We start from the raw sequence: 25537 nt of genomic DNA, 5'->3' as shown, positions 1-25537 counted from the left end.
TCCAGAATCTGCTGATACTGAGTGGAATCCATGTGTCCCTCAACTTTGACAAGATTCCCAGTCCCTGCACTGGCCACACAGCCCCACAGCATGATGGAACCACCACCATATTTTACTGTAGGTAGCAGGTGTTTTTCTTGGAATGCTGTGTTCTTTTTCCTCCATGCATAACGCCCCTTGTTATGCCCAAATAACTCAATCGTAGTTTCATCAGTCCACAGCACCTTATTCCAGAATGAAGCTGGCTTGTCCAAATGTGCTTTAGCAGCTCTCTTTGTGCTGTGGGCGGAGAAAGGGCTTCCTCTGCATCACTCTCGCATACAGCATCTCCTTGTGTAGAGTGCGCCGAATGGTTGAATAATGCACAGTGACTCCATCTGCTGCAAGATGATGTTGTAGGTCTTTGGTGCTGGTCTGTGGGTTGACTCTGACTCTTCTCACCATTCGTCGCTTCTGTCTGTCCGAGATTTTTCTTGGTCAGCCACTTCGAGCCTTAACTTCAACTGAGCCTGTGGTCTTCCATTTTTTTCAATATGTTCCTAACTGTGGAAACAGACAGCTTAAATCTCTGAGACAGCTTTCTGTGTCCTTCCCCTAAACCATGCTGGTGAACAATCTTTGTCTTCAGGTCATTTGAGAGTTGTTTTGAGACCCCCATGTTGCTACTCTTCAGAGAAAATTAAAAGAGGAGGGAAACTTACAATCGACCCCCTTAAATGCTCTTTCTCATTATTGGATTCACCTGTGTATGTAGGTCAGGGGTCAATTTGAGTTCCAATAATTAGTTCTAAAGGTTTTGGAATCAATAAAATGGCAACGGTGCCCAAATTTATGCACCTGCCTGATTTTGTTTGAACTATTATTGCACACTTTCTGTAAATCCAATAAACTTAATTTCACTTCTCAAATATCACTGTGTGTGTGTAAATATGATATATTTAACTGACACTTTTTAATTTAACAACCAACAATTTATACAGGAAAATAATGACTATTAACAAGGTTGCATTCCACTGTACGCGCGTCTTATCGGAAAATGCCTTTTTACATGAAGAATATTCCATGGTAATGTTTTTTTTAAAAAGTAATATTACTCTGCTTATAGGTTAAGACATATTTCAAACACATGCCGTGAGGACATTTTGGTTTTATTTTAGAATTACAGCTATTTTTATACACAACTCCCCATTATCAAAGGCTCAAAAGTGACTGTTTGACTGCTTGAAGTCTAGAACCCACAGATACAACCAAATGCTGTGTTTCCTTGCTTGAGATGCTCTGTCAGCAACTGCCTGCTTGTGGATCACACTGCCTTCATTGGCATTGACCTGATTCATACTTAATTCTGTGCTGTATTTAATAAAAGTCGCTTAAATTACACTTGCCATCTTACTGGTGGTGGTTCAACATACATATTTTTATGGTGATTTAATAAGTCACTTTTCACTTCAATCACTTTGTCAACTTTCCATTCCGTGCAATAGTGAACAATGTCTGATTTGCAACGAGGCTGTTCTCAGTTATCAGGCAGAATCCTGCACCGTGGGATGCTGTAGGACATATACAGAGTGTATGGCTGCAAATGTAAAGTGTCCTTAACTGAAACATAAATTTTCCAACAGCTGTGTTTCTGTCCCAGGCCTTGATGATAAAATGTCCCTTTGAAAGAGATAAAGAGTTTGTATCCTAAATTATCACCCTTGTTAATGTACCCTTCCATTTTGAATGAGAAGAATGAGAAGAGTGTCACTGTGGGGATTTGCATGTTGTAGCAGGTTATTTGATTTTATAATACAGTTGTCTAACCATCATTTATATATCATGATAGAAAACAAACACAGGAAATAAAGCTGAATAATGACAACAACAACAATAATAATAATAATATAAGGCAAACTGTTTCGCATAAGAACTTGTAATATCATGCCGTCTTTGAATCCCTGCACTTTAATGGGCTCTAGTTATTGAGTTTAATCCCCTCAAAGACCAGTTTAGTGCCAAGCAATACTAGCCAATTTCTTTTTTACTAAAGGAAAATTGTTGCTTTCACGGGAGCTTTATTCTGCTGAACATTGCACTGAATAGCACTACTACAGCTGAGGGATGGATCAAAATGTAAGACTGGAACAGAATCCAACTTGAAGTATTAACACTCAATTGCCTGTTGGTTTGCTCTGCTTAGCTAAAAGGATTGTGGTCCGACACCACAGGCCTGTGATAAAGCCTCCTTTGTGACAGTTATAACTGTTCAGCTGTGGTTATTTCAGCTGTGTCTGGACTTCCCTTTATAGTTAGTTTCTCTCTTTGCATTACACTGCAACTGCATTACAATAAGAGGTAGTTCTAATATTTTGTTCACACCCTTTTTTTTTATAAATGAGAGTAGACTAGATATTTGGGAATATTGTAGGAGAAGCAGGGGAAAAGAGAAGTAAAAGAGTCTGTTCCTACTATCTGCCCCCCCCCGTTTTACGTCACGTGCTTTATTCTGAATAGTTCAGTTTAAAATACTATATAGGGATAAAAATCTGCTAAATTGATAGCTAGGACCATCCACTTTGTGTGCATTTGTGCGTGTGTAACAGGCTGACTGCATGTAGAAGTGATATGTGTTTCAGATTAGCAAAGAAACAATTAATAACAATACAAAAGAACTGCAAAATAGCAAAGACAGCACAGTTGTATCAGTGTTGTCATGCGTTGCACTGGTTGTCTCTTGTCATGCATAAACAAATGTTGCTAATTTTATAGCAATCACACGTTTGTTTCCCAAGGAGATGTTGCACTTTAGTCTTGAAGTTTGAAGGAGGCCGTGGTGCAGATCCATGACACACTGTGGAGAGATGACATCTCATGGCTGGCTGCATAAGCTGGTAGAGGTACCTGGAGGGCAGAAGGTCTGGGCTTGCTTGCTTAGGCTGCTGCCTCCAAGACATGGATGGATGGAAGCTTACATTTGTTCTTTTTTTTTTTTTCAACACAGTTTACAAGAGGAAAAACAAAACAAAATGAAAAAAAAAAAAAAAAGAACACTGAACAGTCGGGAGTGACTGTTGGAGCTGTTACCTCCTCCATCCTATAAATCTCTAGCGTAATTTCCCACCATAATGACAAAGTCAGTATATCTTGCAAGGACCATTTCTTAGTTATACCTTTCTTACTTGCAACAAGTAAAGCTCTTAACAGACATGTATCATTTTTAGACCAATTCTGCGGTATACATCCAAAAAAGATTGTCTTCATGTCCAAAGGAAATGTACAGTCAAAAATGCCTTGTAGTGTACCATGAAAGAACAATCCCACATAATATGGGTGTGATGTGCTCGTTGGTGTCCACAGTTTCTCCAGCACACAGGAGGTTTCGCATCATAATGAGCCTTTTGACACGGAGTAATAAAGAACCTTATCATAGACTTCCATCCAAATTCCCTCCAGCTGCTGGAGGAAGTACTCCTCCATTGCCGTTCCCACATCTGAGTCCATTCCTCCCTTGAAACACACACCCCTCCCTCCTTTTCCCATAACATCTTCACATAGTCAGTTGAGTGGGGAAGCTTATTTATAAGAAAATTATACAAAAAGGAAATGAGTCTTGTATCGACATCCCCACTATACGCCTGTCTAAACAGAGTTACCAATTCCACATTAGTGTTTGACATCACACCGATTGTTGTCTTTATATAATGTCTTATTTTCAAGTATCGATAAAAATCCTGATTTTCTAGATTGTATTTCTGTTTCAGTGTGTCAAAACTAATTAAGTTCCCATCCTTAATCAAACTATCGAATGTAGATAACCCTTTAGCAGACCAACTTTCAAAACGTGAGTCCAATTTATTCGGGACAAAGTCAGAGTCATATGCATACCATTTAAATAAAGCCTTCCATTGTGCTTGGTAGCTTGTATCACACCAATCGACCACAGTCTTCAGCTGAGCAGCCCGAAAGTTATTTTTTAGTGACGGCAACCCCCATCCTCCCGCCTTCTTATGTAGTTGTAAAGTTTTAAAACAAACCCTCGACCGCTTCCCCCCCATATAAACCGCGATATTATTTTATCCCATTCGTTGAGCTTACATTTGTTCTAATGTCTTCATAGGTGCTGCTTTGTTGCACAGAGTGTGGCTCTTTCCTAACCTGTCATCTTTAGAGATCCAGTTTTGTCTTTGTTGACCAGTCTCTATGAACTGATACTTATATAAACAAACTGGTACATATATATTGGATTTCTTCTCTATTTCAGCATTCAAAGTGTTTTCTTATGCCAAGCCTCATTCACACACGCACACAAGCATTTCTTTCTATGCTGAAGCACTTTTAACGTAAGTTGCTCTCCAATGGACGCAGCAGGGGAAGCGCAGGGTTCAGTATCTTGCCTTGAAGAGCCGGGGATTAAACCTCTGACCTTCTTACTGGTAGAATATCTGCTCTGTGTTTTATGTGTGTTTTGGTCTAGTCAGTCGCTGTGCTCAGATAGTCAGATTCCCACCATGCACTGACTGTTTTGAGCCAAAAACCAGTGGGGTTTGTTTTTGTCCAGCAGGTAATGGAATTTTTCTTGTTCTTTTTACATAAGTTTCAAGGAAATTGTGTGAAATTGTTGTTTTTTCCCTTTCTCTTAATATAGCAAGTTTTTGTAATTATAATGTTGCAATGTCACTTTTAGGCCTCTCCCAATAAGTTTCCACAATTGTGAGCTGACTTGGTTTGAAATCTATGAAAATTAGTTGGTGAATCTGTGAAATGACATCAAATAAAAAGGGGAAATAAAAAAGGCTGCAGCTTCACCACAGATCTAAACTAACTCAAAGCTGGAGGTGAGGCATTCAAGTCTGTGATCTATTGCTCTGGTGTCTTTGAGTCCTCTGCTGCCTGAGCAGAAAGTGAAATTTCACAGATATATATCTCTGAAAGTCCTAACAGTGACTGATACCCACACAGCAGCAGAGTGATACGACAGAGATGGATGAGCCATGGGAGAACAGAGCTCTCAGCTGGGCGTAGATGAAGGTATAATAATAATAGGGACACACTGGGACTGTTATGCACTTGATTCTTTTCCAAAGCAGATGATGTCAGCAAATTGATGTTATTGTTACTGAGAGAAAAAAGGATACTACACTAGAGAGAATATCTTAGAATTTGAGTTTAAGACAAAATTCCCAGAAATCCTGCCTTTAAGTGTAAAGTCGAATGAAACAGTCATCAGAATCAAGCAGAGGTCAGATGTAGAGAACTAGCACAGACAGTGTGAGCTGATATTGCTTCTGCAACACCATCTATGTGAGGTTTTCAGAACTTTTAAATCTTTTTACCCAACCACAATGGTGACACCACATATGTAATGATAGATGGGATTAGTGTTACACTAAGTGATTTTTTTTGGTAAGGTTTTGCTTATTTTTACATGAAAGGTTTCTGTGTTGAGCCCACACAGTCAGTCGTTTTGCTTTGCCCAGAGCTGAACGATATGTATTTTCCTTCCAAATTAGTGTGAAGTTTCCATGAGATGAAAGCGGTTACTCAAAAGCGCAGACACAAGCCCGTAGTTTAGTACCGAGTAATGAATGCCAATCTAAGTCTCTATTATCTGGACTGACTCGTGGAAATAAGAAAGAGTGACATATATATATATATATATAGAGAGAGAGGTGGCTGAGGATTTTAAAAAAAAGAGAAAAGAAAGAAAGACATTATCTCTGACTTGTAGAAAATATGATCATTAAAATTGTAGCCCTTCTTTTAAATGCAGTCTGCATAACATCAGGGGCTTCTTCAGTGTTTGCTGGATTAACTAGATGCATGTCAGATACAATCTCATATTTACTTCAATCTTTTTAGTATTGCACTTAAAAGTCCAGAATTGAACACTAACTATGCTAATTCCCAAACATAGTCAAACATCCCTATATTATCAATATTATTATACTATTCTAGGAATATTGTTTCCTATAGGGCTACAACCAGCAGTATAATCCAACACACACACACGCGCGCGCACACACACACACACAGAGTGAGAGAGAGAGAGGTCCCAGTCACCTCTAATCGGATTAGGCGACTGTAGGTTAACATGCAGCTGCCTCTCTCCACCCTAGGTGGGACGTCCCTGTGTGCTGCACTTGTAGTCCGTTTTTTCCCTTTTTTTCGCTGTAGCAGCACTTTTTGAAAGTACCCAAATTGTATCTGTCTCCGGGTACCCTCGAGCCGGATAACTCATAACGAAAACACAACGTGGTTTCGTTTTGAGGACGCACTCCCTACTTGCTTACTTCGCAGGACTTTTTTATGGCTCACAAATCTGCAAACTGAAAAGTGGGGTAATTTTTTAATTAGAATGAGGAAACGAATCAAGTGTTTTATGTGATTTGGGCTCTCGAAGGCGATTTCACGGACTTTCCCCGCGCGTTAGTTTAGTTGTTGTCGTGGAGAGACAGCCAGTCTGGATGCTCGCGCGCCCTGTGCCAAGCTGCGCTCCACCCTAGGTGCCCTAGGCTCGGGGCTTAGATGGTGCTGATCACGGACGACAGGGATGGAGGAGGCGCCTCGTCGGTCCGAGTCAGACAGCTCCAGCTCCAGCAGCAGCAGCAAAAAGTCGGGGGAGACATCCGCCAAGTTCACCCGACCATAACTGAGGAGCCTCTGTCCCACTATGTGGACGAGGACTCCCTGGGCTCGTGTGAGGAGGACACTGAGGATGGAAGCGAGGACGACCACGACGAGTTCGAAGAAGTTGACTTTGAGGACCTGGATGATTGTCGGAGCATCGCGTCGGACGACTCCTTCTATCCACCGGATGATGTGTTCGCGGACTCGGAGCGCTCCCCGTCTCCGGACAGCCCGGAGCCGCTGTCTTTTTTCCAGGCGTGCTGCACCAACAACGCGGCCATAGTCCGGATAATGATCCGGCATGGTGTGAAGGAGGAGGAGGTCAAGGAGACTGACAGGAATAACAGGGTATGAAGCACACAACAGAAACTCCACGTGGCTTTAGATCACCTCCACAGTGACACCAAGAGTTGTTGTATGAAAACGTGCATCTCGAAACAGTTTCACAAGGTTTATGTTTGGAGTTCCCAGTTATATCTAACAGTATCTTAGGCCCATTCTTTGTGCAACAAATGCAGTCAAAGATTCTCAGACTGAAATAATTAAATCCGAGCTTTCTGGCTTACTCACCTATTTTCAATGTTTGGAAAAGTTTGACCTCTGCAACTTGTAATGCATGTCATATGGAAGTCAGTGTAGCTTACATTAGTGTCTCTGTAGTTCTGTGACTTAGGCCTACATGCAGTTTACTTCTGACAGCTGTTTTTGCACTTTTCCTCTGCTTTGTTTATTTTCATAATGAGCTCACACCTTTATCTGATAGGCCTTTCTGAAAGGCCTCTATGTGTGAGTTTCTGTGTGTGTGCGTGTGTGTGATGACAGATCTCAGTTTATGAGGAGCTAGAATGCTCAGGGCTTTAAAAAACACTGAAGGCTCTTGTGATTTTTGAGGAAACACACCACTCCTTTCTGCACGTGTGGTCATGCAGGCGTATTTATGTGTACAGGCTTGTGAAACAGAAAGTGCTTCTAAGGTTTTATGTATCAGGGCTTCATAACAAAAATCAGCTGGTCTTTAGCAGGCATTAAGCAAATATAGCGTCAGATGAACATGTTATAGATTGTCTATATTTATTTATTAAAAACTTGTGAAAAACTAAGTACAGCCCAAGAATAATTGGTAATATCAAATTTCCAGCTATGGCTTGAAGAAATTGTTTTTCTGTGTGACCTTATCAGTCTCTCAAATCACTGTGAAGGAGTTTTGCTCCACTCTTCTTTACAACATTGCTTTGGTTCATTGAGGTTTGCAGGCATTCATTTGTGTGCAGCTTTTATAAGTTACACTAGTGTCTCTAGGTCTGGACTGGGCCATTGCAACACCTTGATTCTTTTCTTTTCAGCTGTTCTGTTGCAGATTTGCTGCTGTGCTTGGGATCGTTGCCCCTTGCATGACCCAATTTCCGCCAAGCTTTAGCTGTCGGACACTCGGCCTCAGATTTGAATCTAGAGAACGTTGGTGTACAGAGTTAGCACTGACTGCTAGATGTCGAGGACCTGTGGCTGCAAAACAAACCCAAATGATCACACCTCCCCCTGTGTGGTTGACAGTTGACATGTGGCGTTTGTGCTGACACACTATGTTTGGTCCTCAAATGTAGCACTCTTCATTATGGTCAAACATCTCCACTTTGGTCTTATCTGTCCGAAGTCTTAAATAAGTCCCAAACCTAAGCTGTGCTGCCATTTCTTTTTAGAGTAAAAAGGGGCTTTCTCCTGGCAACCTTTCCAAACAAGTTGTAATTGTTCAGTCTTTTCCTAATTGCATTGCTATTTAACATGCTAATTGTAGCTGTGCTTTTATAGAGGTGTTCACACGTGCTAATGATCAGTTAATCAAGTGGATTTGATAAGCAGGACCGACATATGCTCTGAATTCACATAACAGATGTAAGGATGCACTTAGTTTTTCATGAACTGCTTTTGTATTTTGGCTGACACAGTGTAATATGTCATATTTTGATGTACTATGGAGGTTATATTTACCTGATTTTACGACCTGCTAAGGACCAGATGATTTTTTTTTATTGTGTCCTGAAGGAGGGTGCACTTTCTTTTTCACATGACAGTGAACGACTATTACTTCAAATGTATTAACTTATATTTTATGTGGATTCATTTTGTATGAGTCTGTGAGTAAACGTATTATATATATCAATGAGATGAGAGTCTGAACCAGGATGCATTTTAAAACCATAAAGTTCAGAATAGGATCGGATCCATTTCCGTTACAGCTGGCTGCATTTCAAATATGTCTTATAGAATTAAGCGCTAGCATAAACCAAATTATATGTCAGTTAATTATGTGAACCAGATTGTCCTCTTCAGTGGTTTTGATCAATGATCCTAATAAACTAAAATGAATGTTAGTTTTCATCTATTTGCAGTGGAATCAATCTGCATCGCTTCAGTCCTGCCAAACAGCTGCAGCCCAGGGCAAAGAGATAAATCCACAGTGATGGCATGCTATACTTGTATTTATTCATCAGGACATTTCAATAATTGTAATTGAGCTGGCCTTCAGTGTGGGGTAAGGCAGCACATGTCAGTCAGCATTGTCTTTGTGGCTTTACTTAGTGAAAGTTGGAGAATCGCTTTAGCCCAGTGCCAAGCAGCACACATGCCTAGATCTTTGCACAAGGAAAAAAGCCAAATGTATAAGCATAGTTTTCTGCTGTTTGCAGCTAGTTTAAGCTGAGAGGATGAAGTTTCAAAGCACTGTGGATTCAGAGAAGGAGCGCTTTTGTGGTCTTATATCACAAATCTGCTTCTTTGACCTAGAGGCCGACCCCATCTGTTGCTTCTTACATTTCACCTCCCTCTTTTTAAACATCTGTCTCTCACCATCTCCTACCCCTCCTTATTTCTCTGCATTTACATAGTGCATCCAGTCATGAGAACATGGAAAGGAGTCCTTGAGGAAGTCTGGAAGACACATGCTCGCATTTAGTGTGTGTTTGAGTGTAGCTGCAGTGAGAGATGTCGGAAAAGAGACTTCCAGATGACTAGGATGTGTGGTTGTGCATGTACCATTAGCTTTGTCGTGCCCTGTGACCTTGGGGATATGCACATACTCAGAGACACAATACAGGTTAGGTAACACATCTACTGGAAACACATCCTGACACAGATGTCAGCGTCTTAATATAGCTTCATCAAGTGGCATGTAAAACAAAGACGGTTGTTACATCCCTGGTCTAGTCTGAGTACAACATTCACACCACTTCCTCTGTCATTAATCATCAGTTTAAAAGGAAATTTATTATCGAAAGATTCTTAATCTAGACCATCAAAAGGACTGTGGTAAAGTTTACGTCCAAATATGTTAAAAAGATGGTAGATTATAGTTATCTAGCGTCCAGAAGTAGTTTAAGTACAGAGAGCTTAGAACAGGGGTGGGCAATCTCAGTCCACGAGGGCCGGTGTCCCTGAACCAACACAGCGGATTTAAATGGCTAAATTAGCTCCTCAACATGTCCTTAAGTTCTCCAGAGGCCTGGTAACAAACTAATCATGTGATTCAGGTGTGTTGACCCAAGGTGAGATCTAAAACCTGCAGGGACACCGGCCCTCGTGGACTGAGATTGCCCACCCCTGGCTTAGAATCACTGAAGCACAGACACATCAGGCCAATATGAAAAGACCAGGTTTTAGTAATAACCTGAAGACTGTTTTTCAAAACTTGATAAGCTCCGTAGACGCATGTATGAGTGTATGTTGCCTAGTTTAGTCACTATTTCAGGTCATTTCCTCTGGTCCCCTCCAAAAGGAAAGCTAAGCTAGAGCAGCGGTCCCCAACCCCCAGACCGGTCCGTGTGTCGTTTGGCCTTGAGAGTTGAGGCTCGGGTGTGAAATTTATGGTTTTTGGGGTTTTTATCATTAACTCGGTTTCCCTGGGTTTTTTCCCGTGTTGTAGTTGTGTGTCTTATTTTGAAATAAATATTTGCTCGTTACCATAGCGACCAGAGAGTATGAAGGGGCAGAGAGGAGGATGTTACTCTCAATGTTGTTGCTGCATTTCAGGAGGACGCTGCTAAGTTACACAATTACACAATTAATTTGCGTTTATTATTGTCTTGGTCGTATCATTTCATTTTGTTGTATTTATCCACGACACCTTAAAGGGCGGTCTGTGAAAATAAGATTAAGATTAAGATAACCTTTATTAGTCCCACACGTGGGAAATTTGTTACGGGTAAAATATTGTCGGACATTAAACTGGTCCGTGGCGCAAAAAAAGTTGGGGACCACTGAGTACAAAGTCTGCTGCAGACTTGCAGCCCAGAAACTGTGAGAGATTCTGTGTTGTGCAAACAGGTACTTCTGCAGCATGGATGTTTTCCAGTAAAACGATTAAAAACCAGAGTGTAGTTAAAAGAGAAAGAGAACAAAAGTTTCATATGGCCCCTCAGGAATTCAAGGGGAATTTGACAACATTGATTCACTGAACACTTGAAGCCTCCAGTTTTAGTCAAATGTTTTGTGGTATTATGAGAATAACTTGTGAAGGTTATGAGAAGGCTTATCCATCTGTCATAAAACAATTAACTTTTGATACCCGTTTTTCATTTCCCAGCATGTTTAGGAGGCCTCCTTAGTTCTTGTGAAAACTCACATTTGGTGTCAACACTTTGAAAAGCAATAAAACTGTATTTTCTGCTGCCAAGTGCACATATTGAAACTTAATTAAATGTCTGCATTCTGAATTTAGGAATAAACATAATGACAAGTATGTGTGTTTAATGTGTATCCAATTTTCCAGTGATATGATTGCAGCACACTATATCAAAATCTCCATGCTCTCATTGCGACTTTGTGGCTGACGTGATGGATTAAATGTCAACAAATTATCGTCATTCTCATGTTAAAAGTAAAAGAATAATATGGTTATGGTAAACATCAGTGGTAATTCTTCTAGCGTTCAGGTATCAGCTCTGTCCTCAAAGCCCATCTGACCCTGTTTACTACACTGTGTGTTCCCCTCGCAATCAATTGGGTAATTTGTCATGCTCATATGTGCACTCAGTAAACACGCACAGAATCCTATCAACCTGATTTATACACAGATCAAATATAATAATTCCAAATTTCCAAATAGATTGGGGTCAGTTGACAAACCAGGACAGATACGGTATGTTTCATCTGCTGAGAGAGCCAGCAAAGTCGCCCAACAGAAAGAACAGCTGACCAACACACGTATCGACCAACAGGCCGGCAGGCAGATAGACTAAATGAAGCATAGTCAGATAGAGACAGAAATGTGGCACTGCAGATGGTAGCGAGCTCGACGCTGCTAGCAAATACTGATGAGTGGAAAAATCAAAGCGACAGTCATACACATCTGATTTGATACAGTTGTGTGAACGCTCAGCTGCAGACAGAAAGACATTTAACAGGGGCGATATTGACAGAAACATGGCCTGGTATGTCTGTGTCCGTGGTGTGTCTGACGGATGTGAATGAGGGTGGTCTTGAGTGTGTGGCTCATGTGTACTGAGGTTTCCTGTACAATTAACAATGAATTGAATGTTTTCATTTTGATTTATTCACATGTGGTTTGCACAGGCTGCAGACATGCAGGCTGTCTGCTACAGTTAGGCTTCCATAAGTGCAGAAAGTAGTCAGAATAGTTCGCTGAAGAAGACGGCATGTGTTTGGACATCCACCTTTAAGTCACTCCAGGGTAAAGAGCAATACAACCGGAAAGAGAGCTGTTTTTTTTAGTAAGTTTCTAATTGCTGCTTTCCTGTTTATATTGATATGTATTAAGTAAGGCTTTTATTTGAGTGCCAACTTTTCCACCACTGCAGAGTGATCGAAATCACAGGACACAGCGGCCGTTCTTTGGATTATCAACACTTTTTCACTACGTACAAACTATGCAGCTCTAAAATTAATAACTGGCTGCTTACAAAGATGCAGTTTCTCTTTTCTTTTAGGACCAGCATAAATCAAAAAACGTATCCACGGTGAAGATAACGTGGTACTACTGCAAACATATTTATTGTGTATCAAGGAATTTTAAAGGTTACACTGGGTATTGCATCGTATTGTGTCATCTTCTTTGGAACCAGTCTTTGGAGTGTTGCCACATTAACTGCAGATACATGGGTATGTTTCTCCCTCCCCCCCTGTCTCCGTGTCTTTCTGACTGATAAGGCTAAGCCTTTCTATTCCTAGCACTGGATATTCCTCAGATTACTTAGTGTGTTAGTGTGTGGTCATCTAAGTCCAGGCAGTCCAGTGTATGTGTGTATGCGTGCCCGCTCATCAGAATACACATTATAGTCTTGATTGCAAGATGCAAGTTTTAAACCGAGTGATGCTAGAATTCTTCAGCCTAATCTTGTTAAGACCCGTGCACGCATTTGATCAACATGGTCTCTGCTGAAAATTCATTTATTTATGTTTTATTATATAAGAGCACCCTGTTTGACCTAATAATTTCAGCAGCTGATGATATTTTTGAAAGATGTTTTTAGCTAGCTTCTATTATTTTCCGAATGGAACATAAACCTGACACCATTCATGCTCCAACATGTTAATGCTATGAAGTGATGGATGACTTTTAAGTGCTTTCTACTAAACCTACTTTGGAACATCTTTCAGTTTCGACTGTGCACAGAAGAACACAACAGTAAATAGTAACATTTGGCATTAGTTAAGACATTTTCAATGCATTCAATGCAATTACTTGAAAAGAAAAGGTCAGTATGAGAATGAGTGATGTCACAGGAGACAGTGAGGACACGTGTCGATGTCCATCAGCAACCGGTCTGCAACTTCATTTGCCCTAAAGACAAAATACCCAATCCCCCTGAGAATTCTCGTTAATTCTCGTCCGTCACTGGAAGTGATTGATTGAATTATTGATTATAATGATGTAAACCTATGCTTTTGATCACATTCTTTTTTTTTTTTCTCATGATGGAGATTTTCCAGTTTCCTGTCATTATTTGCCCATTTATTACAATCGAGGAGGGGAAGGTTGGTCTGATACTGGTATACAGCCTATATATCTGTACGTTGCTGCGCTCCATCATTGTCAGCAGCTACCATTAACGTGGATTAAATCACTGATTGCAGTAGTGTGTATGACAGGAACGTAACAAGTACGTTGGGCGGTTGGGATAAATAAAGAAGCTTGTATGTCTCTATACCTGTGTGTGACAAAGGTTCGCAAGGAAAACAAAAACAAAGTCAGACGATTTAGATTGCTCGAGACATGCTGCAGGGCGTGCTGCTAAGGTACATCACATCACAACCGGAGGGCTGCCAAGAATGTGTGTTTGCGTATGTGAGAAAGCGTGAGAGACACAAACAAGGTCTACGTGAGAGTGTCTAAGCAGAGGGAACTATTTGAAGCTGTGCCAGTGTAAGTGAACTTCTCTGAGACAGTCCAGTAGTTACTCTGCAGGACCTTTGTCAGCTGTTTTTCTCAGATGTGCCAAAATTAGTGCGACTGTGTCTCCAACTGACTTGTTTTAGTTCACAGTTCAGTGTTTAATACGGCTAAGGTCCATGTCCTGTAAAATCTGAGGGATAATTGAACCTGTCTTCAACCTCAACCAAAAGCTTGTCTCCTATATTTTAATAGGAATCTCAGTGTTCAGTGTGATGTGTCTGATTAACATAAATAAAGCCGATGTTTAAGCAATCCTGCCCGCACTGTGACAAAAAGCTATAATTAAATGATTTATCAAAACATTATATTTATTGGGTACAAAGACATACGGTTGAAGCCTATTAAGTCAGAGATAATTGAAACACTCCGCGACTTAAAAAACGAAACACTGTGATTTTTCTTGAGGTTTTTCTGTTTTGACTATAATTACCAGCCTATGAATATGCATAAATTTGAGAGGTTTATATAAATCTTCGGGCCTTATCCGTACCGATCTTCATTTGTTTTTATATTTAAGATTTCATACCGAGATTACTTTCCATTGCATTCATACCAGAGCTGAAAAGATTAATTAGGGGAATAACACCGTGTGCTTGGAAACCAAGATTAAAAACGTATTGTGCCAAAAAGGTGCAAAGCATCAGGCTGGTCTGTCATAAAGAAAACACCACATTTTAAAAGAACTTGAGTGTGAAAGGTAATAGTGTCGGGTTACCTTGACGATGTGTAGTATAAGTTGAGATATACGAGTCTCTGTGGTCAACTTGACCTCATTTTAGCACAGTTGACATTTTGTGTTACTGCAAATACAAGACAGAACAAAAAAGTACTACAGTATTACTGTAGCAGAATACATGTGCAACATGCAGCTGAAACAAGACTGCTTCCTTGACAAGGAGTAGGTCTGACTTGTTCTTTTTAGCACTCCTGGCTTTAATACAGCATATTTAGATAGTTTATTTAGATTTAAAGTCCGGGTAGGGTCTGGTAGCTTGTTAAGTAATGAACATGTTGTTTGCCTGTCAGCTCCAAATTCAGAATTCAGAGAATGCCCCCTTTGTTTCTTCTCCTTGCTCATCTGGATTGCCTATAATCAGGCTACACGGATTTCTAGTTGCGCACAATTATTTTGTTTTTTTTCTTCTTCTTACTCAACAAACTTGTTGTTAGCTGACAGCTGTGGCACCCAGTGTGGTCTTGTGCTGCTATAGCCTCCTTCAAGGTTTCATCTGTTGTGCGTTCTGATATGTGTTTATTTGTGTTACTGTTGCATTCTTATAATTATATTTGTAAGCTGGCTTATGAGAAGAAGTCTTGTCATTTTCCTCTGACCTCTGGCGTCAACAAGGCATTTTGGCCCAGACAACTGGCTCTCGTGAGATATTTTCTTTTTTTGGATCATTCTTTGTAAGCGCTGAAGGTGGTTGTGCAGGAAAATCCCAGTTTATCAGCAGTTTCTGAAACACTCAGACCAGCCCATCTGGCACCAACAACCATGCCACGTTCAAAGTCTCTTAAGTCACCTTTCTTCCCCATTCTGATGCTTGGTTTGAACTTCAGAATGTCGACTTCACCGTATTCGCATGCCTAAGTGTGCTGAGTTGCTGCCCAGTGATTGCCTGATTAGACATTTGTAGTTACGAGAAGTTGAATAAATGTAACTAATGAAGTGTCATATATGTTGTATATAATATTCTTAGATTTATTTATTATTTTATATTCAGCATCTATCTGTCTGTCTATCTGGCTACATATATAGTATTGCCTGTATATCTGTGAAGATACATCACCTGAGAACGCCGAGTTCCTGAATTCTGCTCGCTCAGTCAACTTGTTTGTCTTGGCTATCGAAGTGTGCACCTTCCAGAAAGTACACAACTTTTGCTGGAGTTTTCCAGTGTCAAACACTCACCAGGCCTCATAGAGTTTCACCCACAGACTAACCTTTACACATTTGTCCACACACATATAAAAGAGCACCTATTCTGGCAGAAAAACACATCCACGAAAAAGTACACAACAACATCAGACAGGAAGATAGCTTTTTTGAGTTTAAGGTTTCTCAGCGAAAACACAACAGATGTCATGTTTAATCACAGATATTAGTTTTGGGAACTGCACACAGGTTCACTGGTCTTGTGGATTTTTACCGGCGCTGCCTTGATGGCATTTTTCTGCAGACTGCTTCGTATATGTCAGCACTTTATTGCAGTTTTGCTTCACCTTCTTTTTCTTTCACCTTAGTGATTTTGCTGATTCTAACCTTATATATCTCTCTCCCTTCTCTTTTTCTTTCAACTGTTCTATCGCTTTTTCCTGCCCTGTCACTTTTTCGTCTCAGATAGGACTACTGGTTGCGTGCTACCAAGGTTACGTGGATGTCGTCATAGCGCTGTCTCAGTGTCCGTACCTAGATGTCAACTGGCAGGACAGCGAGGGAAACACGGCTCTGATCACTGCTGCGCAAGCAGGTAACACGTAACCATATAATCACAGCTCGCAGTAGTCAAATACACACACTGACAGGCTGATTCACAGTCTTGCTCGACTCTTACATGTACAGAAACAAATACAGTACACACGCATACACACACACACACACACACACACACACACAATATGCTGATACAGATGAACGCACATATGAGCACCAGAAAAACACAAGTTTGAACTGGCTCTATGCACTGACTATGTTGTTTGACCAGTCTTATAGTGTTGTAGCAGGACTGCTCATTTTACTCATTTACTTTAAACATAGACTGTAAATAGAAGATGGATGTAGCCACCATGACACCCAGTGGTTTTTAAACTATGATTCTGAAGCCTCTAAAGTTTGGCATTTTTGTCAACGCCTATCCTAATTTTTTGGTGCCGTGAGTAGCCATATTTGCATGAGAGGTTGTAGAGTTTTCAGCACATTAGTTTTAGTTAATGCTAGCCATCTAGGTAGGAAAGAGGCATCCCTGCACCAAGGCAAGAGGTCAGCAAACTGCGGCTCAGCTCGCAAGCCACGGGTTAGAATTAGGGTTAACCATAACCCTATTAATACATATACAATATGTATTAATTTGTCCTCTTTCAGTTATATCTGTAATCTGCCCCCCTGTCCCCGTCACCTTTGTTTCCTACTCTTTTCCTCCCATTGCTGGGTAGGTGGAGCTAAAATGGTTATTTTGATATTGAAGGCTACCGACCTACTTAGACTGTACCAGATGCAGATACCTGCATCACTAGTAACATATATATTAATACTTGAATTTCACTTACAAAAACTTAAGAACATATATTGGATGGTCTGTTACTATAATGAACTGCTCAGCAAGCTGTGTTATTTGTTAGGGAATTATATCAACAACCTCTAAATAAAAGTGAGGACTAGTGACTCTGATCAGCTGAGCTGGCTGTCAAATCATGGCTGTCAATCAGAACTTTAGAAGCTACTTTCGACTTGCTACAAGGGGGTAACTCTGCATGTTTACACATTTGGCAGTTTTACATCAAATGCCCTTCATAATGCAAAAGGGAGCTGTGTCTCTGGCTGAATCGAACCAGTAAACTTTTACTTGCAGACTGAAATGCCTAGCTAGAGACCAGGTTGTAATTCTGTATCTGCTGTAAAGACATTTTAATGCAGAAGTCTTTAGGAATTGCCTCGGTTTTATAGCCAGCCTCGAGTGGCCATTGCAGGATCTGCAGTATTTAGCACCTCTGTCCAACCAACAGTAACTATTTTCCGTCTCTCTGTTACTCTAGGCCACATAACAATCACCAACTATCTGCTGAACTACTACTCTGGGTTGGATATAGAGAGAAGAAACTGTCACGGCTTCACCGCCCTAATGAAAGCCGCCATGCAGGGCAGGGTGGAGTGCGTGCGCTCGCTCATGTTGGCAGGTAAGGAAATGCGTGTAATTAAATTAAATGCACGAAACTCTGTAGCAGTGCAATACTTGGAATGGGTTAGATTATAACTGCAGAAAATGTTATTTTCAGAAATTTGGTGGACAGATGGAAAATTTGAATACGTAGACAGTAATTTATTTATTTATTTTTTAGTCATAACTAGGATTTATGTTGAGGTTTGATGCCAAAGCATAACAGCAGGAGGTTTAAATGTCAGGATGGATTTAATTTCAACGTATTTTTTTTTCCAAATAATGGACTTCTTACGCATTTACACAAATCTGCTAACTGACCCTGTGAGAGTGCTGAGTACACGAGTTGCAGTGAGCATAGTGAGACAGCTTTTAGCCACAAACTCACTCTGTTCCCACCTTGTTATCCTTGAGCTTACATGCTTGTGTATCCACAAATTAAACTTTTTCCTGTCTTCTTTGTGTCCCTCAGGAGCTGCCCTAAATGCAAAAGACTTTGGCCGCCAACTGACTGCCAGGGAGTGGGCCTTGTTCACAGGCCGTTATGAAACTGCATGGGTGATGGCGCGCTTAATAGAACGGCCTTGTCCACACCAGTACTGTGATACATACAGGTACAATTCACAGCTAGCTGTCTAAGATGAGCAAATCCTTGTTTATGACGGCATTTTCTAAACTGATTTCCAAGAGAAGAAAAAATTGCTGACCCTTTGTTGAATTTACTGCCCTGCTCACTTGTTATCTTTACATGGAGTTATGAAAAACTGTGTGCAATTATGAGGTACCTGCTATCCTCCTTTTCTTTGCATCCTCTCCACAAAAGCAGCTTTCTGAGCTGTTTACATCATCTCGCCCTGATAGCAGGCTGTGTAGCAAATAAATAATTGTGACTCTGCTTCAGATTATGTAGCCATCATTAGTGTTTCTAGACAAGCCTTGCTTGAGAAAGGTCAGTGCAAGTTACCACTGACTCATTAAAAAGAACAGAACATACAATATTACACATTCAACACAAAAAACACAACACAAATGCCTGCTCAGGCAAGTTTTGCTGGTCTCTGAGAGTTTTCGTCTCTCGGTGCATAAACTGATGTCAGTATTGCTCTCCCAGTCTAGAGTGGCGCCCGCTGGCATCAATGGTGGCCAAAGCCCAGGAGCCACGCGGCTGTTTGAAACGCTTGTCGGACACCATGCGCAACATCTTCAACATCGCAAATGTCACCAACCCGGAGGACGAAGGCGCCATCGACCACATGGTTTCTATTACGACTGGCATTAGGAGCCCTTTCATTGCTGTGGCATGCCGCACAGTGAGTGACTAAGCTCTAGAATTTATTTATTCTATTTATTGATTTATTTATTAATCCTCTTCAGCCTTCCTCACAACAAGCATTTCTCAATCACAGCCTCAGCTGAGGTATTGAATGAGTATAAACACTCTGTGGTAAGGTTGCTCTCTGTGTTATTCAATGATGTGTGCTTATACTCGGCAAACTTTGAGATACCAAAACTGTTTTTCTTATCTTCAGATGAAGCCAAATGTTTTTGAACAATATGAAAACAATCTTCCACAGACTTGGCTTTTGAAATCATAAAGTCAAATGGTAAAGTTATTTTGTCACCGTATAGTATAAAACTCGTGCTTATACGTTAATGATCATATTATGGTAATAACACTTAAAATGTGGCACTAATTTATCATTTATTATATCAGCCAATTCTGTGATTTCCCTTAGGATTACTTCATAATAATTAAAGGAAATGATTAACACCAGCCTTATCCGCTAAGAATGTTATTCGTGTGAGATTAACTGTCTGCAATACCGAAAACAAAGGCATGATTGACATCCAGAGTCACCAGTATTGCTTCTGCAATGCTGCTGATATTAGTACCAATCAGACTCTGCTGGTTTTGTTTCAGGTGTGTCCTGACAGTCCTCCGGGTGTGGGCAAACGGCGCCATGCGGTCCCAGAGATCATTCGCCAGCAGCGCGCCAAGGAGCTTCGCTCCATCAACCCTGACAGGGTGGACAGCCATCTCAGACTCTTTGAGAACTCCCGCGTGACTCTGGTGACCAAGAACTCAGCAGGTCGCCGGGCCAGCCTTCAGGCTCAGAGCCTGGTGCCTCGGCACAGGAGCTCCAGCTTGGGTTTGGTGTCTTATAACCAAGCCATGGAGCTACGGAGAACCAGTTTGTTGCCCATGCACATGGTGCTGAGGAGGAGCAGTGTGAGGCCAGGCTTCACCATACCCAAGGTGAGAGTGTCCAAGGCCCCACCGTCCACTTATGAGCCGGCACAGGTTCGGAGGAAGAGCAGCTCCAAAGATGGAGGGGGGAACTTTCTGCAGGTTCCAAAGTGGCGATACAAGGAGCTAAAGGAAGAAAGGAAAAAAGCAGAGGAAGCGGAGAGAAAGAGGCTGGAGGCTGCAACGAGGAGACATATTGCTACTGGGAAAAGGAAATAATATCATTACCTCAGAGGATATCGTGTACACTAAACCCCCCACCCCCCTCCAAACAACCAAAAAAAACCATACGGGCCAAGGTGTCCGACAGATCTGGCGTTTATGGTTTTCAGCTTTACACAGTTAGGTGCACAGGGTGAGCTCAGAATTACCAGCAATGTTTGGATGCTGACCGACCTCTTTAAAAACGGCTGTCTCTATAGCGACAGCGTTAGAAGTGCACAACGCTGACGTCAAACAGCGAATACCCAGGGGATTTGATACTTGAAATGTTTTTAAGCTAATTTATTTTTCATATTTATTGCTTTTTAACGGCTGGCTGGGCCTATATTTTGTTCTGCCTTGGGTGCTCATTACGCCGGTGTTTTTGTAGTACGTTGCACTGTGTTGAAGCAGAAGACAATAACACACACTCTGAAACTGAAATCTACTGCAGAAAAAAATGTGTTCATTTTTCTGCCTAAAATAATTAAAAGCAGTTTATTAAAAAAATATATCTTTTAAGTCATTCGGTGAGGAGTAATAATGATCTCGTCATTACTGGCTGAGAAAGCAAAGCAAGATTTGTAATGAATCTCGTGACGTCTGCCTGACAATATTTTAGATGCTTTCTTCTTTTGCTTTACAGTGACAAACCCTGAATGTATTTAACGTATATATTTTATATATAGAGAGAGAAATTTAAATGCTTTTGATGACATTTTTTCAATTAAGGGCGAAGACTGAAATGTATAGCTTTTGAATCTGACAGGTTGGGAAGAAATTTTTAGATTACTTCCTGTACATTTACTCTTCATAACCCAATTAAAGCCAAGTGTATCATGTTTATTATATCATGTTTATCAGTGCGATATCCATCCATTCGCTTCCGCTTATCCTTTCCAGGGTCGCGGGGGGTGCTGGAGCCTATCCCAGCTGTCATAGGGCGAGAGGCGGGGCACACCCCGGGCAGGTCGCCAGTCTGTCGCAGGGCTAACGCACAGGGACAGACGACCATTCGCACTCACATTCACACCTATGGGAAATTTAGATTTTTCATTTAACCTATCCCCACAAAGTGCATGTCTTTGGAGGGGGAGGAAGCCAGAATACCCGGGGAGAACCCACGCAAACTCCACACAGAAAGCCCCTGCTGGCCTGATGGTGGAATTGACCTCCGGCTTGCTGTGAGGCAACAGTGCTAACCACTGTGCCACCGTGCTGCCCTCAGTGTGATATCCCCCCCCCCCCAAAAAAAAACGTACATAAATTGCACATTTTTAAAGTAATGTAAATTGCAAAAAAACAAAAACAAAAAACAATGCCTGATGTAGCAATTATGTGCAAATTAATGTATACATGTATTTTTTTTATTCAATCAGAAACTAAACAGTCAGTTAAAAAAAAAATTTTCTGGTAATTATTTCATGGTCCAGGCTTTAAAGGGTTAACACAGATCATAGCTTAACTTCACGTAGTGACTGGGAATGAGTCGTGTGCACAAGGTGTGGGTGTTGCGAATGAAATAAAGTTTCCACTAACAGTGACCGTGGACTCAATTAACCTAGCCTTATTGATGATTTCTAAATGCCTCAGCCATGTAGTGCTAGAAAAGTAATCTCAGTCTTCTTTTTGATCTCCATAGCATTTTTAGGGGCTCCGCTCAGGGGGAGAAAAACAACAAAACACTACATGCAAGTTTTGACATACAAAGGAGAGCCTGAAGTGACGATGTGTAACATGTGGCCACTCTGATCATAAAAACAGCCAACCCATTATAGAGCAGAGAGGTCAGTTTCCTGCTATGACATTAAAACAGTGAAAAATAATGGGGTGAAAAATAACCGTGATTTAAACCCACAGAGCCACGGGGAGCGCAGTGATATAACATTGTCTGGAATTTCAAGAGCACAATTTCACGCTCCTAACTCCTCATGGCGATTGGGGCTTAAGTGCTATCCAAGAGCGTGTGTCTAATATACATGGTGATGAGTTGCTAAGGGGTTACAAGGGCACTGCACAGCCAAATCGTTTCTTCAAATAAACTTCATTGACTTCAGAGTGGCAATCTGCTTAGATACTGCCCAGAGGAAATAATTTGAACATGACAAAAGAGGAGCGAGCTGCACATTTACTTGAACTCTACACTTCAGAAACTCTAAGTGGCTCCAGGATTAGCATATTTAACATTAACATGTTTTATATGAAAATGGATTTTTGCTGGCAGAGCCGTTTGCAGTTTGTCACGAGTCAACCGAGGTTAACTTGCCATGAATAAAAGCCAAATTCATTTACATTAGACTTTTGTGTTTGTCTTTTGTCAGTCAGTCAACTTTTTTAAAGGTTTCTGTGGAATAACAGAATGCAGTTTTTAGAGTCATTACAGACTTATGTCTCTGTGCCATTACAGCTTGTTCACAAATCCCATTTTCACACAAACAGAAAGCTCCGTGTGAGTGTGTGGTGAAGGGAAAGGACAAAACCTATTAGCCCTGAATGAATCAGGTCATATTTAGGTCATCATTGTAGTTCAAACAGCTGTTGGCTAAGATTGTAACCTGGGATTATGAAGAGCCACAGGCTTGGTCAGCACCACCCCTACCCCACGACCCAAATCTCTCACAGAAATTTTAGAAGTGTCAAAATAAGCAGCGCACCGTCCACTGGTAGTGTGACAGTTATTATGTCATGCTGGGATGCTATAGGCTGGGATTGAGACAGGGTGACCTGATTCCGCGTTGGCACTGAATGAGAGCTTCTTCCAATCCTGTGAATTTGATGGGGAATCCTCAGCGGGGGCCCTCTGCTGGTTGGTTCTAGTATAACACGTGAGGCTTTTAAGTTGAAAAGACTAAAAAAAGACCCTTTCTAAAAGGTATACAAACATTTGAGCTGGTTGGATTTATTTTTTGTCTTTATTAAATCTCAGGAAGTGGTCCTGCTGTGGGCATCCTCCTTAAAATTGATACCAGCGCTTTTACTTTGAATGTGTGCTTGTATGCTTTGCCCACTGCAAGCAATATGAGTGACTTCTGTCAAATAATACCACAAAAAATAAAGAAGAAAGAAAAACATGGTATGCAATAAAACATGTTAATGACATGAATTGTGAACAAGTTTGAAATTTTAATCAGATCTGAGGCCTTATTATAAACAAAAGTTCAAAAATATTATCATTATATTCACAATTCTTTCAAATTTAGCAAGAACCACATATAATCAGTGACACAACTGGTAGAGTTAGAGGAATATAGTCATTTCTTTGAAAAAAACAAAGTATTCTGAAATGATAGCGTGATGCAGTCAGGGGTAAAGCAAGGTCTTCTCAAAGAACGCCATTCTGAAAAGCTGAAAACAATTAATAAATGATAAAGTCTCACAATCCAATCAGCATCAGAACTATCGACAATGTGAGATCCTAAAGCGGCCTCACTCTTAAAAATAAGAAAAACTTTACAGGGAGCAACTTTCTTTCGTAAAAGACAGCCATTTTCCCCCAGGAGTTTTGATAAGACCAAACTTGACACAAAGCACTAAGCTACACTTTCTGTCAGACATTTCCAGCAGCAATACTTGAGAAAATGGGTTGGTTTAACAGAAAATCCCACTGATGTACAGTAGGATTCATGGGGTCCCACAAGGCTTAGAATGGAAAGGAAATGGGACAGAGGAGAGCTTGCAGTTTTTTTTTTTCTTAAAGTGGAGCCAAAATGTCACCGTAATTTGGCGATTTCAACCATTCTGCCTTATCATTACCAGTGACCGTGCACAAAGTCCAAAAAACGTTCTGACCTGGCTGATAAATATCTTTTGCTCTCTGTGCCACCTGTGGTCTGAGTAAACCATCGCACTAAAGTAAGGTTTTTGAGGCAGCTCCGTCGCAGTAATGACCGGCCTCATCCTGCTCAAGTCTCCTTTAATATTCCTGAGAGCCACATGGCCAGCAGCTGGTAGTGTATACTTTGGACTGATATCATAAAGTGATTCTAAATGAGAATGAGCTGGTGCTGAGGGCAAACAGCGACTTAACAACAACCTTGTAGCCTGCTGAAGGAGTCAGACAAGACATGTGACCTATTTTACCTGCTGATACGCAACTACAAGAAGTCATTTTGGATATCTCTCCTAACAGGGAGGCCAGTGGCTTCTTACTGGGCAGCGACAGGAACCGACCTGAAGCAATTAACGAGTGAACGGCTCAACTCTTTCTCCTTAAAAATGGCATTTGACCACCTCCATCGAACCATAGAGATGTGATTCGATGATTACTAGAATAGTTTCCATGTTTTTCCAACAGCAGCTGCATAGGCAAAGACTAACCCGTCTATTCTCTGATGCAAACCCAGACATGTTGTTCTATAAACATGCCTGAAATATGACAGAAACTGCTCTTCAGGGGACCTTTCAACAGGGTAAAGAGTTAAGAAAATATGTCACTCCAAAGACTCTCCACTACATCAGAAAAGGTGATACAGGAAAACCAATTTTGCTTAAAATCGAGACTTTTCCCCTGTGCGTATTTACTGCAGTATATCTCTCACACCAATCTTTAGCTCTAACCATTGACCTATTGTTCACTGGATAGACTAGCAATCAACATTTTTATCCTGGCAAAAACAAGTATTTAAGAATAAATTACCATCTCAGTTTTAACCTCCCACAGACAAAAAAATCAGAGCCTGGTACTATAATACATTTTGAGCAGTGTCTCACTTACGTTCTGTTCTCCCAGTCAGTCTAATAAGGCATGGCAGGGAATGAGAGGCCTGCCACACCGAGAGAACTATATACAACCAAGGAGACTGTGTCTGCTTTAATGGGGAGTTTCAGCCTGCTGACTGAGACTCGTACCAAGTAAGCCTGCACTGGCTGGTTTATTGGGCTAACATAAGCTGACAGAACACCTGATTACAGATGCTTGTGTAAAGATGGATTACATGCACTAACACCTGGTGCACAGTGTGTGTGTGTGCTTGTGTGATGAAGGGAAAACAGCAGATAGCTCTTGGAGAGATGCTTCGGTTTCATTTCAAAACACCACCTGAGCCCTAATCCCTCAGTGCATGGTGCTAATTCACCATGGGACGCCCAAATGCTCTAGGTGGGGTACAGCACGCAATCCACACAATCCATTTAGTGGGACTAGTCTGAACTTTTTCAGAGTGCAAAATATTAGATAATTTCCCACAAAGAACCACAAAG

General features: G+C 41.0%; 1 protein-coding gene across 1 annotated transcript; it reads left to right on the top strand.

The window, feature by feature from the left end:
* Positions 1-6050: 6050 nt before the first annotated feature.
* On the top strand, positions 6051-25506 carry ankrd33ba (ankyrin repeat domain 33ba). The gene is made up of 6 exons (XM_084939068.1): positions 6051-6957; positions 16356-16485; positions 17768-17908; positions 18362-18503; positions 19001-19199; positions 19811-25506. The coding sequence occupies exons 1-6, from the start codon at positions 6508-6510 to the stop codon at positions 20354-20356; spliced, it is 1608 nt and encodes a 535-aa protein (XP_084795194.1). The 5' UTR covers positions 6051-6507; the 3' UTR covers positions 20357-25506.
* Positions 25507-25537: the final 31 nt, after the last annotated feature.

The sequence above is a fragment of the Perissodus microlepis genome, chromosome 9, assembly GCF_051167445.1.
Source record: "Perissodus microlepis isolate ML-2025 ecotype Zambia chromosome 9, ASM5116744v1, whole genome shotgun sequence".
NCBI lineage: Eukaryota > Metazoa > Chordata > Actinopteri > Cichliformes > Cichlidae > Perissodus > Perissodus microlepis.
Note: the sequence above shows the minus strand (reverse complement) of the source record. Positions and strands in the feature narration are given on the sequence as shown.

What these genes read in the sequence shown, in the direction of transcription:
- ankrd33ba (XM_084939068.1), top strand. Translation starts at nt 6,508, where the DNA reads ATGGTGCTGATCACGGACGACAGGGATGGAGGAGGCGCCTCGTCGGTC. An exon ending in AGACTGACAGGAATAACAGG is followed by an intron (nt 6,958 to 16,355) that starts GTATGAAGCACA and finishes TTTTCGTCTCAG; the next exon opens with ATAGGACTACTGGTTGCGTG. An exon ending in GATCACTGCTGCGCAAGCAG is followed by an intron (nt 16,486 to 17,767) that starts GTAACACGTAAC and finishes CTGTTACTCTAG; the next exon opens with GCCACATAACAATCACCAAC.